This window comes from Myotis daubentonii, chromosome 18, assembly GCF_963259705.1.
Source record: "Myotis daubentonii chromosome 18, mMyoDau2.1, whole genome shotgun sequence".
NCBI lineage: Eukaryota > Metazoa > Chordata > Mammalia > Chiroptera > Vespertilionidae > Myotis > Myotis daubentonii.
The window spans coordinates 2,148,259-2,161,227 of NC_081857.1; the positions used below are offsets into that span (position 1 = coordinate 2,148,259).

General features: G+C 59.8%; 1 protein-coding gene across 1 annotated transcript; it reads right to left on the bottom strand.

The window, feature by feature from the left end:
- Positions 1 to 560: 560 nt before the first annotated feature.
- LOC132221063 (uncharacterized) lies at positions 561 to 2,267 on the bottom strand. The gene is made up of 5 exons (XM_059674986.1): positions 2,144 to 2,267; positions 1,722 to 1,769; positions 1,073 to 1,126; positions 958 to 1,005; positions 561 to 580 (listed from the first exon to the last, which is right to left on the bottom strand). The coding sequence occupies exons 1-5, from the start codon at positions 2,265 to 2,267 to the stop codon at positions 561 to 563; spliced, it is 294 nt and encodes a 97-aa protein (XP_059530969.1).
- Positions 2,268 to 12,969: the final 10,702 nt, after the last annotated feature.

Consider the following 12,969-nt stretch of genomic DNA (forward strand, 5'->3'; position numbering starts at 1 on the left):
TTTCTTGTCTTGTCTCTTTCATTTGCGTACGGACCCTTCTCCAGATCCCGAACCCTGAACCACGCGGGACGTGGGGCATTCACACCAGGGAAGTGGGTGCCAGGCTCATCAGAGAAAGGAGAGGAGGGGCCATTCCAAGAAAGGGGACCAAAGAAAGGTTTTCACTCTGAACCCTGAAACGCTCCAGGCCCCCCACTCCTGTCACTGTGTCAACAGGACAGCTCAGAGCCTCAGGCAGGACATGGCAACTCCACTCTCAGGAGCGCAGAGAACTGGTGCCCAGAAACCTTTCCGTGAAAGTCTGTCCACCGTCACCCCGCCCACAGCCGCCCAGGCCCACGGAGCTTCCGGCTGACGTTCCAGTGCCTCCCTCTCGCAAACGAACGATCAAAGGTCACCAGAGCCTCATAAAAAGCATTTATATTAAAGACGGGCCAGAATTAAGTATAGAAAACAAAGGACTTCATAAAAATCAAGACGGATGCAGAGAAGAAAAGCTTCAACCACCTTCGCAATGAACAGCTTCAGAGAGAAAAGGACCATCTTCATCAATGCATTTCCTACCGGATGTCATCACCAACTAAGAGCCAGGGAATAAGAGGGAACCTGGAAAATTAAGGACATAGAGAAATTTAATGGACAAGTCGGGAGATGAAACTCCCAAGTCTTCCCATGCTGGGTGCACAAGTTCATGCTCTCTCCCTGCGCCCACACCTGGGAGCCCCCCTGTGCCCAAACCTGGGAGCCCCCCTGTGCCCAAACCTGGGAGCCCCCCTGCACTCACACCTGGGAGCCCCCCTGTGCCCAAACCTGGGAGCCCCCCTGCACTCACACCTGGGAACCCCCCTGTGCCCACACCTGGGAACCCTCCTGTACTCACACCTGGGATCCCTCCTCTGCCCACACCCCTGGAGCCCCCCTGCACCCACACCTGGGAGCCCTCCTGTGCCCACACACCTGGGATCCCTCCTGCGCCCACACCTGGGAGCCCTCCTGCGCCCACACCTGGGAGCCCTCCTGTACTCACACCTGGGAACCCTCCTCTGCCCACACCCCTGGAGCCCCCCTGCACCCACACCTGGGATCCCTCCTGCGCCCACACCTGGGAGCCCCCCTGCACCCATACCTGGGAGCCCCCTGTGCCCACACCTGGGAACCCTCCTCTGCCCACACCTGGGATCCCTCCTGCGCTCACACCTGGGAAACCCCCTGCGCCCACACCTGGGATCCCCCCGTGCCCACACCTGGGAGCCCTCCTGTGTTCACTCCTGGGAGCCCTCCTGTGTTCACTCCTGGGAGCCCTCCTGTGCCCACACCTGGGAACCCCCCTGCGCCCACACCTGGGATCCCCCCGTGCCCACACCTGGGAGCCCTCCTGTGTTCACTCCTGGGAGCCCTCCTGTGCCCACACCTGGGAACCCTCCTCTGCCCACACCTGGGATCCCTCCTGCGCTCACACCTGGGAACCCCCCTGCGCCCACACCTGGGATCCCCCCGTGCCCACACCTGGGAGCCCTCCTGTGTTCACTCCTGGGAGCCCTCCTGTGTTCACTCCTGGGAGCCCTCCTGTGCCCACACCTGGGAACCCCCCTGCGCCCACACCTGGGATCCCCCCGTGCCCACACCTGGGAGCCCTCCTGTGTTCACTCCTGGGAGCCCTCCTGTGTTCACTCCTGGGAGCCCTCCTGTGCCCACATCTGGGAACCCTCCTCTGCCCACACCTGGGATCCCTCCTGCGCTCACACCTGGGAACCCCCCTGCGCCCACACCTGGGATCCCCCCGTGCCCACACCTGGGAGCCCTCCTGTGTTCACTCCTGGGAGCCCTCCTGTGCCCACACCTGGGAACCCCCCTGCGCTCACACCTGGGAACCCCCCTGCGCCCACACCTGGGATCCCCCCGTGCCCACACCTGGGAGCCCTCCTGTGTTCACTCCTGGGAGCCCTCCTGTGCCCACACCTGGGATCCCTCCTGCGCTCACACCTGGGAACCCCCCTGCGCCCACACCTGGGATCCCCCCGTGCCCACACCTGGGAGCCCTCCTGTGTTCACTCCTGGGAGCCCTCCTGTGCCCACACCTGGGATCCCTCCTGCGCTCACACCTGGGAACCCCCCTGCGCCCACACCTGGGATCCCCCCGTGCCCACACCTGGGAGCCCTCCTGTGTTCACTCCTGGGAGCCCTCCTGCGCCCACACCTGGGAGCCCCCCTGCACCCATACCTGGGAGCCCTCCTGTGCCCGCTTCCAGCTGCCCCACAGGTCCCATGACCAGTGTGAGGACTCAGCCTGCACCCTCCCCCTCCTTTACAAAGTGTCTACGTGGCGGAGGGCCGAGGGCCGTGTGCCCAGAAAGCTGCGTGCCTGCGTATGACCAGCCCTGTCCTCCTGGCTGCCACTCCCCTCGCTCTGCTTATTGCTGCTACCCAGCAACGCCCATGCCCGCCATGGCTGGGACACAGTGTGTCCTCATCAAATATTTTTAAGGAAATGAGGGACTGCCGTGTTCGAAGAAGAAACCGTCTCCAAATGCAGACCCTGGTGCTTCCCCCACCTGTGCCCCTTACTTCCCAGGTGAGGACGCAGGCAGGGTCCCGCGAGAAAGGAAGGCATTGCCCACAGGACTGGACGCCGAGTGGCCACCCACACGCCTTTGTGTAAGAGTGACCACAATTTAGGGCCCAGACAGGCGCACTCTGTGAGCGCCAGGAGGGGGTAGAAATATTCATTTCTGTACAACTGCCCGCCCATGGCCCCGGGAACAGGCAGCCCAGTCGCCTGCTGAGGTCCGTGCGCGGACGGTGCATAGAACACTGTGGAAATTCCTGGGGGAGGGTGTTTCTAGCGGGTAATGCGCGTCTGGCCGTGTCACAGAGGCCGCTGCAGAGGATGGGCGGTGCGGGGCGGCCCTGCCATGCGTTATCCTGCGCGGGAGCTGGAAACCACGGGAGGGCACGCACTGCACACTGACCGTGGGCGCCGAGCTTCCCAGAAACTGCTCCATGTCTGCATTGGGGTGTCGGCCCGCGGTCAAGACTCTTCTCTCTCCCCTCACCCACGATTCTCCATTACATATTTTTCTTTTTCCAGGATCTTTCATCTTTTTTAGGGGATGGGGCTTCTCTCCCCATCAAGCCCACTTCCTGCTTGTAGCTGGGACGGGGCGGGGGGGGGGGCGGCAGGCCCGCAGCTGCCCTGGGCACTGAGCAGAGGCCCGAGGGGCACCCAGTGAACCACACCAGCCCTGTCATCTCCAGGCCAGGGGTGCACCTGCCCCCGCCCCCGCCCCCGTGCCCACGCCGACCGCGGATCCGCGGTAGCCTGCTGCTGACAGGTGCAGCCTGCAGAGAGGACACGTTCTCTGAAGGCAGAGCAGCTAACAGATGGACTAAGGATGGGAGATGCGGGAAGATTCCCCATCTAACCGAGTCGGGGCCCTCACACGGCCTGCGCCCTCCGGGGGTCCCCAGGAGATGCGGATGGACAGGCAGCCAGGCCTCCCCACAGACCCACCCAGGACGGTGCTGGTCTGAGCCGCAGTGTGTCTGAGGCCTGGGAGCGCGGCACATGGGACATGCTTCTAGACCAGTGATGGCAAACCTTTTGAGCTCGGCATGTCAGCATTTTGAAAAACCCTCACTTAACTCTGGTGCCGTGTCACATATAGAAATTTTGTGATATTTGCAACCATAGTAAAACAAAGACTTATATTTTTGATATTTATTTTATATATTTAAATGCCATTTAACAAAGAAAGATCTACCAAAAAATGAGTTCGCGTGTCACCTCTGACGCACGTGTCATAGGTTCGCCATCACTGGCCTAGAGCCTGTCCCACCAGGCAATGGGCACATCACATGGTGACGTCGCCCCATGTAACGGGGACCAGCAGGGCGCTCCAGGTCCGCGCCCCTCCCCCCGAGGTCCCGAGGCCTCTGGGAAACTGCAGTGGCGGACGGCGACCATGTCCGATGTCCCGAGGACAAATGGTCCAGCCGGGGTCCCCTCCGGGGCTCAGACAGCAGATGCGAACTCTGGGCCCCAGAGCCAAGTGACATGTGGCAGCCGGCTTCCTACAGATGTGTCTCAGCGACACGGCCATGCCGCCTGGCCCCTGAAATTCAGTCCTGGTGTCACCCGCGCGGCGGGGTCTGCAGGCCCATGGCACTCAGCCTCCCCGGGGCCTGCTCTGCATGGCACCCGCTAACCCTTCTGGGCAGGGGAGCCTTTTCCGTGCCAAGCGGTCCTTGCTGAGGAGCCCCTGAGTCCTGCCCAGCTGAGCCCGATGCTGGCCTCTCAGCCAGGAGAGCGTGCCAGGCACCCTGTGGGAGCCAGGGCCCGAGAGCTGTCCCCAACAACACCCTGGGCCCCTGGACAAGACGAAGCTTCACTCCTTCATGCGAAGCAAAGGCTCTGACCGCGGGTTCCAGCCCCGTCCGGCTCCAGCACTTGGTTACGTCTGGGTCACGAGAGACTGGGCACGTGGCAGCGTCTGTGGGACCCGAGCTCACAGCGCCCCTGTGCCCGTTTCTCACCGTGCCAGGCACCCGCGCACGGCCCACCACGCAACACTGAAGACCACGAGGGAACCTCGTGTGTGTGTGTGTGTGTGTGCGTGTGTATGTGTATGTGTATGTGTGTGCCCGCCTCCTCCCACAGGCACTCCTGCGGCTCATCGGAGCCTTTGGGAAGTGAATATCGATTTTATGGGGTTTTGTGGGTGTAGTTTGCCAATTACCAAAAAATCATGCTTTTGAAGAGCCAGGCAGAAATAAACAGCTCAGTCCTGCAGTTCCCTGCACCAACTCAGACTCCACTTCCGTGTCCAATTAATTCTCACGCTGTGGCGGCTGCCCAGATGCCAGGCTCTCAAGCCCAGCTCCCCTCCGACAGCCCACCGGCCCCTAAACCTGTCAAACTAGGAAAGCAACTCAGGGACGGAGTGTGACGCGACCCTGTGTGAAGCCAGAACCTCTTAAATCATCTTTCATTTGTCCAGTTTGTCCATCACCCCAGCGCCCCTCCCTTGGGTTGTATTAGAGACCAGTTGTTGGTTTACCAGTGAACCCCGTGCTGCTTGAGTTCCCACTCGTGTTCACACCCATGTGTGTGTGCATGTGCATGTGTGTACATGTGCATGTGCAGGTGTGCAGGTGTGTGTGTGTGTGTGCACAGCAGTGATCCGGGAAGGCTTGCTTCCTTCCATTGTTCTCATGGTCTCCCTGGAACCACTTGACCTTGGCCACTGGAGAGCCTGCTGCAGGGGCCGTGCACGGCTCAGAGGCGGAAGCAGTGGCCGCAGAGACCCCCTCTGCTGCCCTGGCCTGGCTCCCAACCCAACGGTCCCCAGCGCCCAGGGGACGCTCCGCCCCTTTGGGGCCCCACAGCGCAGCCATCACGCCGGTGTCGTGGGAGCTGCTGCCCACCGCTCAGCACGGCCCACAGGAAAGGGCCTGCTCGCCACCGGGCACCAGCTCGGTGTCTCCACCGCCTCTCGGTGGAGAGCATGGCCTGTACCCTGACGTCGGGCCCTTGCCCGCTCTCATGGCCGGGGAGAGGACAGAGCTGTCACTCGTGGGCCCTGCTCACTGTGCCCAGGGAGCACCTCTTGCTCAGGCCACAGGGCCGTGCACTGAACGAGTTACTAGCATCACGACTGGGGGCTTGACTCCCGGCTGGAGAGGCCGTGGCTGCAGGACACGCAGGGCTCTGTCTGTCCCTCTGAGTCTCTGCTGCGAGGAACACCCCGGCCCGCCCGGCCCCAGGAGAGACCTGGGCGCTGAGCCCCGGGAGGCCCCACTCTGGCTATTTCAAGAATTCTGTTGTTAACATAAACCCGTTCAACCTGTGAAGAATTTTTGTGAGTTTATTTGAGCCAAACTGGTGACAATTGCCGGGAAGCAGAACCTCAAAGGGTTGAGACAATGCTCCGGAGAACGGCGGTCTTTCCTCTGTTTTATACATGGCAGTCACAGGAGGGAGGGGTGGGTGACAGGAGCTCCACTGGTGACAGGTTAGGGAGGCGGGAGAAGTCAAAGCGGGGAAACCCCCGGGATTGGTGGGTGCAGGATAGTTAACAGCCAACAATTAACGTGGTGACAGTAACAATGAAGGAATCTGTGGTCTCTGTCCTGGGCCCAGCACATTGGGTTGTGCCCCAAGGGGTCCGGGAAAAGGGAAGTTACAAGTGACCCAGACATTTCAAGGGAAAAAGACACACAGGCTCAGTGAAGGTAAAGGTTGACCTTGTCCGGGAAGATACCGGCCTAGGACGTGACGACCCACCATCACTGCTTTTAGTTACAGTTTCATTTCAGACCATCCTTGCGGTGACTGCGTCTCTGCGTTTGCAAGGCCGCCACGCAGGCCTCCCCTGGGCGGGTCAGGCAGCATGTGGCCCCGTCGCCCACCCTGTCCGAGGCCCACAGGAGTCGCATGGAGCCGACGAGACCATGAGGAACAAACCGGTCCCTCCTGCGGACCCGCTCCGGCCTCCGAGCTGCACTTCCTCCGGCGACGTTTCTGCCCTGAAGGTTGTGGCAAATTGTGCATTTCCAACTCCGGTCTCCACTCCGCACTTCCTGCTACTTCCCCTGCCTCCCAAATGCAACGCCCAAAGACCTGTTACTTTAAAGGGGCAGTAAAATCAAACAACAGTAATAAAATGTTTATAGATGCCAAGACTGCTTCATTTTTAAGGGCTGTGAGGGGGAAACGAGAATACTCTGAGGAAATGGAGCAAAAATGAGACACAGATCTGGATTTGGAAAGCACCATGTTTCCCAGCCCAGGCTCTTCTGCCCCAGGCCCTCCTGCCCCAGGCCCTCCTACCCCAGGCTCTTCTGCCCCAGGTCCTCCTGCCCCAGGCCCCCCTGCCCCAGGTCTTCCTGCCCCAGGCCCCCCTGCCCCAGGTCTTCCTGCCCCAGGTCTTCCTGCCCCAGGTCCTCCTGCCCCAGGCCCCCCTGCCCCAGGCCCCCCTGCCCCAGGTCCTCCTGCCCCAGGCCACCCTGCCCCAGGTCTTCCTGCCCCAGGTCTTCCTGCCCCAGGCCCTCCTGCCCCAGGCTCTCCTGCCCCAGGCCCTCCTGCCCCAGGCCCTCCTGTGAGGGTGGCCTTCAGTTCCACTCACATCCGGTCAGACCTTCACTGCCCCGTCATCTGTGCAAAGGGACAACCCAGAGTCAGCAGACAGCTGCAAAACACTCCACATGCTAGTTGGAGACCAAGGCACACAGATGAGAGAGGGAGGAAGGGAGGGAGGTAGGGATGGAGGGAGGGAGAGAGGGAAGAAAGGAAAGATGGAGGGAGGGAAAAGAGGGAGGAAGGAAGGAGCAAGGGAGGGAGGGAGGCAGGGACGGGGGAGTATTTATTAATCCGATAACCTGCATTTATTTGGAATCAGGTCTTTCAAAGTTTCTGCAGTTGTTCCCAGCACAGACCCTGTCTGAGCAGGTGAGAGCAGCAGCAGGCGTGGAGGCCTGGCCTGCGACTTGTGTCCAGGCTCACACACTGGGGCTTGCTCCCCTGGCCCTGTGCCAGCCGTCCCTCCTAAGGCCCCACTTCCAAGCTGTAATTTCAGGGAAATCAAACGTGAACAGCCGAAAGTTACGTAACTAATGACAACCAGATGCACTTGCAATCACTAACTGACCACAGGCTGCAGATCACAGCAGGCGGGTTGGGGAGAGAGGGGTAAGGAGGGGGGAAAGGCGAGGGGCAGGGGCTGGGGAGGATAGGTGTGGGGGTGCAGTGTCAGGGCAGGGGCTGGAGCAGGGGTAGGGGCAGAGCAGGGCAGGGGCAGGGGGCAGGGGCGGGGGGAAGGGCAGGGGTAGGGGCACAGCAGGGCAGGGGCAGGCAGTCAACACAGTGTGGGCAGGTGGGTGGCGGCCCGGCCAGCCTGCTGGTGCCTGGCCTGGCCAGTTAAGTTTAAACGAGTATGTGTGTAGTGGTCACCGTGAGAACCGCTGTCAGTCCCTGTGGAATCTGAGGTAGGAGGTGGGCTTGGGCGTGGACCAGCCTGCCGGGAGGAGGAGTTGCGGTGGAGGCTGGAGCCGAGGGTCCAGGGCGCACTGCTCGCCGGGGGTCAGGGATGCGGCCTCTGGCCTGGGTGCCGGGGAAGGCTCGGGGCGCCGAGGGGACAGTGAGCTGGGGTGCGCCCCTCTCTGGGACTCTCTGGGTCGCACACTGTGTCTGACGCTCAGGGCCACTTCCTTCCTCTAAGTTATCCCACATTCCCGAGAGGCAGGTGCTCAGCCACAGGCCCTCGTGCAGCACAGGCCAGCGAAGGGGGGGCAGGGAGGCAGCGGGGATGTGGGCCCCGGAGCCGCAGAGCCGGGTCCCGGGCGGCCTAGACGCACCAGGCGGACCCGGGGCGGGAGCACCATCTGATCCTGTCCTCTTCCCGCCGAACCTGGCGCTGAGGGCAGAGGCCGCAGGCGGAGGCGCAGGGCCCACGTGGGACCCAGGATCCCCGCCAGGCAATCCCCTCCACAGGGCGTGCTCAGCCGCCTTCCAAGGGGTTCCAGCCTGGCTCTGCACAGCGGGGGGCGTGAGCGGAACAGGGTTCTCTAGTGAAGCAGGAGATGGATGAGGAGCAGAGGCAATGCGGAGGAAACAGGTTCCTAGGTCCACTCCCACCGAAAGCGGGAGACCAAGCCGGGAACACAAACCCCTTTCCTTCAAACCCTTCAAACCCTTCAAATCCCGGGGCTCACTCCCGCGGACGAAGGCCGGCCTGGGGCTCCTGGGCCGAGACGAGCCCAGTCCATGCTCTTCCTCCTGTGGGGTCTGGGGGATTTGGGGGGTGCGGGGGGGTGCGGGGAGGCCCTCAGGTCCGGCCTCCTGTCCCTGGCTCGGGCTCCAGACCAGCTGCCGGCAGGTACAAGTGAGACAAAGGGGTTGAGGACGGGAAGGGAGAGAGGACCAGAGAGTCAGCGTGGACACAGATGGCCTGGGCGAGTGTGAAAGAAAGAACAGGAAGGGAAAGGGGGGACGGGAGGAGAGAAGCCAGGAGCAGGGGGTGGGGGTGCGGGGGGGGGGCAGGAACACCCGGCAGCTGTTTGGAATAGATTGTGGCACCGTCCCTCCACGTGGACTCTTCCTGTGCTCGTCAGCCGTCTGCAATGTGGTGATTAATCACGCGTGTCAGGAACCCTGATCCTCTTCAATGGGAAACAAATGCATGGCGCCCAGCCCTCTGCTCTGCAGGGCGCCCGGCCAGGCCGTCGGGGAGGGAGATGCTTTTCGGGGGACCTCAGTGCCAGCGAGCCCGGTGCTCTGAGATCTCAGGGCCTGGCTTTTACAGAAGCAGCAATAACGGTCACGCTGTCTCGTTCAGCAAACAGCCACCATGCATGTAATTCCCTTACGGAGAAGGGGCCTCGCTGTCCATGAAGCTCCTTCTTCCCAGGAACAGGGAGCGACTGCCCGCGCCGCCTCAGCCCCTGCGCCTTGTCCCCTGTGCCCTGTGCCCTGTGCCCTGTGCCCTGCGTCCTGCGCCCTGTGCCCTGAGCCCTGTGCCCTGTGCCCTGCGCCCTGTGCCCTGCGCTCTGCGGTGGTGCAGCCTGTCTCTCTGTGAAAAGGCCCCTGAAGGCCCTGTGAGCTCTGCCTCTCCGCTTCAGGCTCCTGAGTGCGCTTCCTTCTCCATCCGTGTGAGATTCTCTCTGGGAGAGTCTAACTCTAGAGGAACAGTTGTCCTCACCGCACGAGTGCAGAGGCTGGGCACTGGCCGTCAGCACGGGAGAGGCTGAGATGGTCCAGCATCGCGGAGGCACTCGGAGGCAGAATCAGAAGAGCCCAGTCCCCTCCCCCCTCCCCCTCCCCCCTCCCCCCCCGACCCCCCGGCAGCCCAGGGGCCACACACCCACGCAGGGACCAGTTTCCCCCTGGGCTGAGCCCCGATGCCTGGTGCGTGGGGACGTGATGCACAGGAGGGCTCAGTGGCTGGCGGCTCTGTGGCCACCAGGCAGGTGGACTGCTCTGGGATGGACATTACTTTTTCTCAGGTGTTTATGTTGCATTGAACGTGCTGAGGCCACGTTGGTTCAAGACGCCCTGTACACGCCAGGTGGACTCACGGGGCCCACTTTTCTGCACGCAAGTACAGGCGGGGTTCTCGCATGAGACCCGAGACCTGAGGCTGCAAGAACTCCCACATCCTTGCTTTGACACAAAATAAAGTTCTGCTCATGTCTTAGGATGACCACGATGTTTTAAAATACTAGTATATAACCTTTTCCTAAAAGCTTCTCTCACTGTTTCAACTTTGTATCCACGAGTGCCTACTGTTCTCCGATCATCCTTCCCCTCAGGGCTGGCAGTGTCTGCGGGGCCACAGCGATGTGCCCCTCCCTGCCTGGGACTGCCTGGCCAGCTGCCCTCCGAGAGCGGCCGTGGCGCCGGCTCCTTTGTCTGGGAAGACATCGTGTACAGATTTGAACACCCCCTTGGTGCTTTTCTTTTGTTATTTTATGAAAATGAGTGGGAAACAGAAGAAATGGATGTGCGCACACCAGTAGTGAGAGACATGGGCCCCATAAATTTCCTGCGTGGAGACAAAGCCACGGTCCCGGGCGCTGGAGAATTGATGGGCTCGGGGGAGGCCTCGGGCTGATCACCTGGGCGTGCGCTTGCAAAGGAGAGAATAAGCCGCAGTGCACCTCTCCCCATGGCACCGAGGGGCGCGGTGGGCCTGGGATTGCTTCTGTACTGCACACTCTCAGAGACCGGAAACCCCTGATAGCCTGTAAGTCACAGGTCCGATTTCTCTCACCTGGTTCCCACGTGAGAAGGTCAGAGCTCCATGTCTGAGAAGAGGGGACCTGCTTCCTGGGAAGGCGGGTGAGCAGGGAACCTGGGGGTATAAGATGTCTCCCTTAGAGCAGGCTCCTCCTGCTTCGGAGAAATCCAGAGAAAATCCAAAGTGGCAAGGGAGCGTTCCCACCGGAGCCTTGCAGGCCTTGCTGCCCGCTGTCCGGAGAGGGCCCAAGCCCCGTGCTCTGGGCACTGCGGCCGGTATTTCCGGGGCATTTGTGGGGAGGGCCCTGGCCCGTGTCTGCCTCACTCAGGGAAGGAGGGGATGCTGCCTGGGGCCGCCCACAGAGGGAGACTCTATAAGAAGTGTCTGTTGACACCTTTGTGCATTCATGGATGACCAAAAAAAAAAAAAAAAAAAAGATTTCCTTTAATAGCCTTTATCTCCCTCACTTTTGAATAAAGATGGTTAAGGTAGGTCACTAGGGAAGCTTGAAACCCAGGCCATGTTCCTTTAAACAAAATGACATTTCTTAGTAAAGAGGTTCCCAGTGTCTCCTGCAGAAATATATCTGATTTCAGAAAAGGATTGATTCAAATAAAAATGTGTTTGTATAAGAAAAATTATTTTCTGCTGAGAAAACATGCAGTTTGGGGTAAATTTATAGTTCTGGCCAGGCCATTAATATCTGGTTGTCAAAAAGTATTGGTTTGAACAAAAATATGTTGTAATAAAAAATGCATTGTTTTGAAGAAATTTATTGGCCCCATGAAAACCTATTCGATTCAGAAAGATATGTTGATTTCAATGAAAAATCCATTTGTTTTAATGGAGATAGTGCTGGGCTCTGCTTTTCTGTGGGAGATCCCCTCATGACATTGAAGTTCACTTAGAAAAATGAACAGGGACGTAATCAGGGGAAAGACCTGGAGAGAGGGCAGGAGGCCGCTTGATCAATAGCACTTAGTGCAGACATAACTCAGGGCTCCATCCTCAGGGCTGGGGATGAGCTCTGTCAACAAATGCCTAACCAGCCTACCAATGACTCCCCAACCTGCCTGCCAATGACTCCCCCAACCACCTTCCAATGACTCCCCAACCTGCCTGCCAATGACTCCCCCAACCACCTTCCAATGACTCCCCAACCAGCCTGCCAATGACTCCCCAACCAGCCTGCCAATGACTCCCCCAACCACCTTCCAATGACTCCCCAACCTGCCTGCCAATGACTCCCCCAACCACCTTCCAATGACTCCCCAACCTGCCTGCCAATGACTCCCCCAACCACCTTCCAATGATTCCCCAACCAGCCTGCCAATGACTCCCCCAACCAGCCTGCCAATGACTCCCCAACCGGCCTGCCAATGACTCCCCCAACCAGCCTGCCAATGATTCCCCCAACCAGCCTGCCAATGACTCCCCAACCGGCCTGCCAATGACTCCCCCAACCAGCCTGCCAATGACTCCCCAACCAGCCTGTCAATGACTCCCCAACCGGCCTGCCAATGACTCCCCAGCCGGCCAGCCAATGACTCCCCAACCAGCCTGCCAATGACTCCCCCAACCTGCCTGCCAATGACTCCCCCAACCACCTTCCAATGACTCCCCAACCAGCCTACCAATGACTCCCCAACCTGCCTGCCAATGACTCCCCCAACCACCTTCCAATGACTCCCCAACCGGCCAGCCAATGACTGCTCCAAACAGTCCAAAGACGGGTGGGGCTGGCCTGGTTTCATAGAATGGACATTCTTGAGAGAAAGGCTATAGGCAAGTATCTGTGGAATCTAAACAAGCAACAGAGAGCAGACTGGGGGCTGCCAAGGGCTGGGGGTGGGGGGTCGAGAGGAGGAGGGAATGGGTAGAGAGGGTCAAAGGTACAAACCTCCAGTCTCAAGACAAGACCGGTATGTCCTGGGGATGTCATGTGTCGCATAGTGACCATAGTTAGCAGGACTGTATAGTATACATGAACGTTGTTAAGAGAAGATCTTAAAAGTTCTCATCAAAAACCAAACTGTGACTGCGTGAGGTGAGGACAGAACTAAACTTACCGTGGTGATCATTTCACAATATACACAGATACCGAGCATCATGGCGCACACTTTAAACCAATGCAATGCTACATGTCAATCATATCTCAACAAAACAGAAAACAGTCCCAGTCCCAGTCCCGGGAAGATGGGAAAGCGTCCCACCTTAAACAGCAGACCCTGGTCTT

What these genes read in the sequence shown, in the direction of transcription:
- LOC132221063 (XM_059674986.1), bottom strand. Translation starts at nt 2,267, where the DNA reads ATGGGACCTGTGGGGCAGCTGGAAGCGGGCACAGGAGGGCTCCCAGGT. An exon ending in AGGAGGGCTCCCAGGTGTGG is followed by an intron (nt 1,770 to 2,143) that starts GCACGGGGGGAT and finishes GGGGGATCCCAG; the next exon opens with GTGTGGGCGCAGGGGGGTTC. An exon ending in GAGCGCAGGAGGGATCCCAG is followed by an intron (nt 1,127 to 1,721) that starts GTGTGGGCAGAG and finishes GGGGGCTCCCAG; the next exon opens with GTATGGGTGCAGGGGGGCTC.